The sequence below is a fragment of the Trichechus manatus genome, unplaced genomic scaffold (genome assembly GCF_000243295.1).
Source record: "Trichechus manatus latirostris isolate Lorelei unplaced genomic scaffold, TriManLat1.0 scaffold00097, whole genome shotgun sequence".
Lineage (NCBI taxonomy): Eukaryota > Metazoa > Chordata > Mammalia > Sirenia > Trichechidae > Trichechus > Trichechus manatus.
The window spans coordinates 10,156,093-10,156,714 of record NW_004444033.1 but is presented as its reverse complement, the minus strand read 5'-3'; the positions used below and the strand labels follow the sequence as shown (position 1 = coordinate 10,156,714).

The window sequence follows — 622 nt, the reverse complement described above, 5'->3', positions numbered from 1 at the left end:
GAGCAGGCAGCCTTGCCCAGCCAAGGAGCTGCCAGCACCCAGGAGAATCTGAATCAACAGGAGTGTAACCCCGAGCCAGGCCTGAGGCCTCCCTGGCAGAAGATGCCGCCGTCTCCACCTTGAGTGGCAGGCAGGAATCCTCCAGCAACTAGAACTCACACTGGGACATCAGTGTCTTCTTCCCCACCCCCTGCCTTACCACCACATCGCAGGAAAACCTACTCACTCCTTCCTTCTCACTCCGCCTGTCTCGTCTCACCAGTGGATCCTCTCTGAGCACAGGAGGAGAAGAAAGCCTTAGTCTTAGCTGCCCTCCAAGGCGAAGGCTCACAGACTGACAGGCCTCACTAAACCAAACCAAACATGTTGCTGTCAAGTCAATGCCGACTCATGGCGACCCCATGTACGTCAGAGTGAACTTCTCCATAGAGTTTTCTTTGCTGTAGCAGATGGCCAGGCCTTTCTTCCACGGAGATGCTGGGGGGGTTCGAACCATGAACTTTTTTTGTTAGTAGTTGAATGCAAACCACGTGCGCCACCCAGGGACCCACTGGCCACACTAGGTTCTGTTATTCTTAACACCTCTCTAGGAGTCGAAGGAGAAATCCAAATCACCCCACTT

General features: G+C 54.0%; 1 protein-coding gene across 1 annotated transcript in view; it reads left to right on the top strand.

Annotated features, from left to right (window-relative positions):
* SLC13A4 (solute carrier family 13 member 4) overlaps window positions 1–123 on the top strand; it is a 45,220-nt gene extending 45,097 nt beyond the window's left edge. The window contains exon 15 of the mRNA XM_023737150.1: window positions 7–123. Within this exon, the coding sequence (XP_023592918.1) occupies window positions 7–123 (117 nt within the window). The remainder of the gene's footprint in view (window positions 1–6) is intronic.
* The last annotated feature ends 499 nt before the right edge of the window (window positions 124–622 follow it).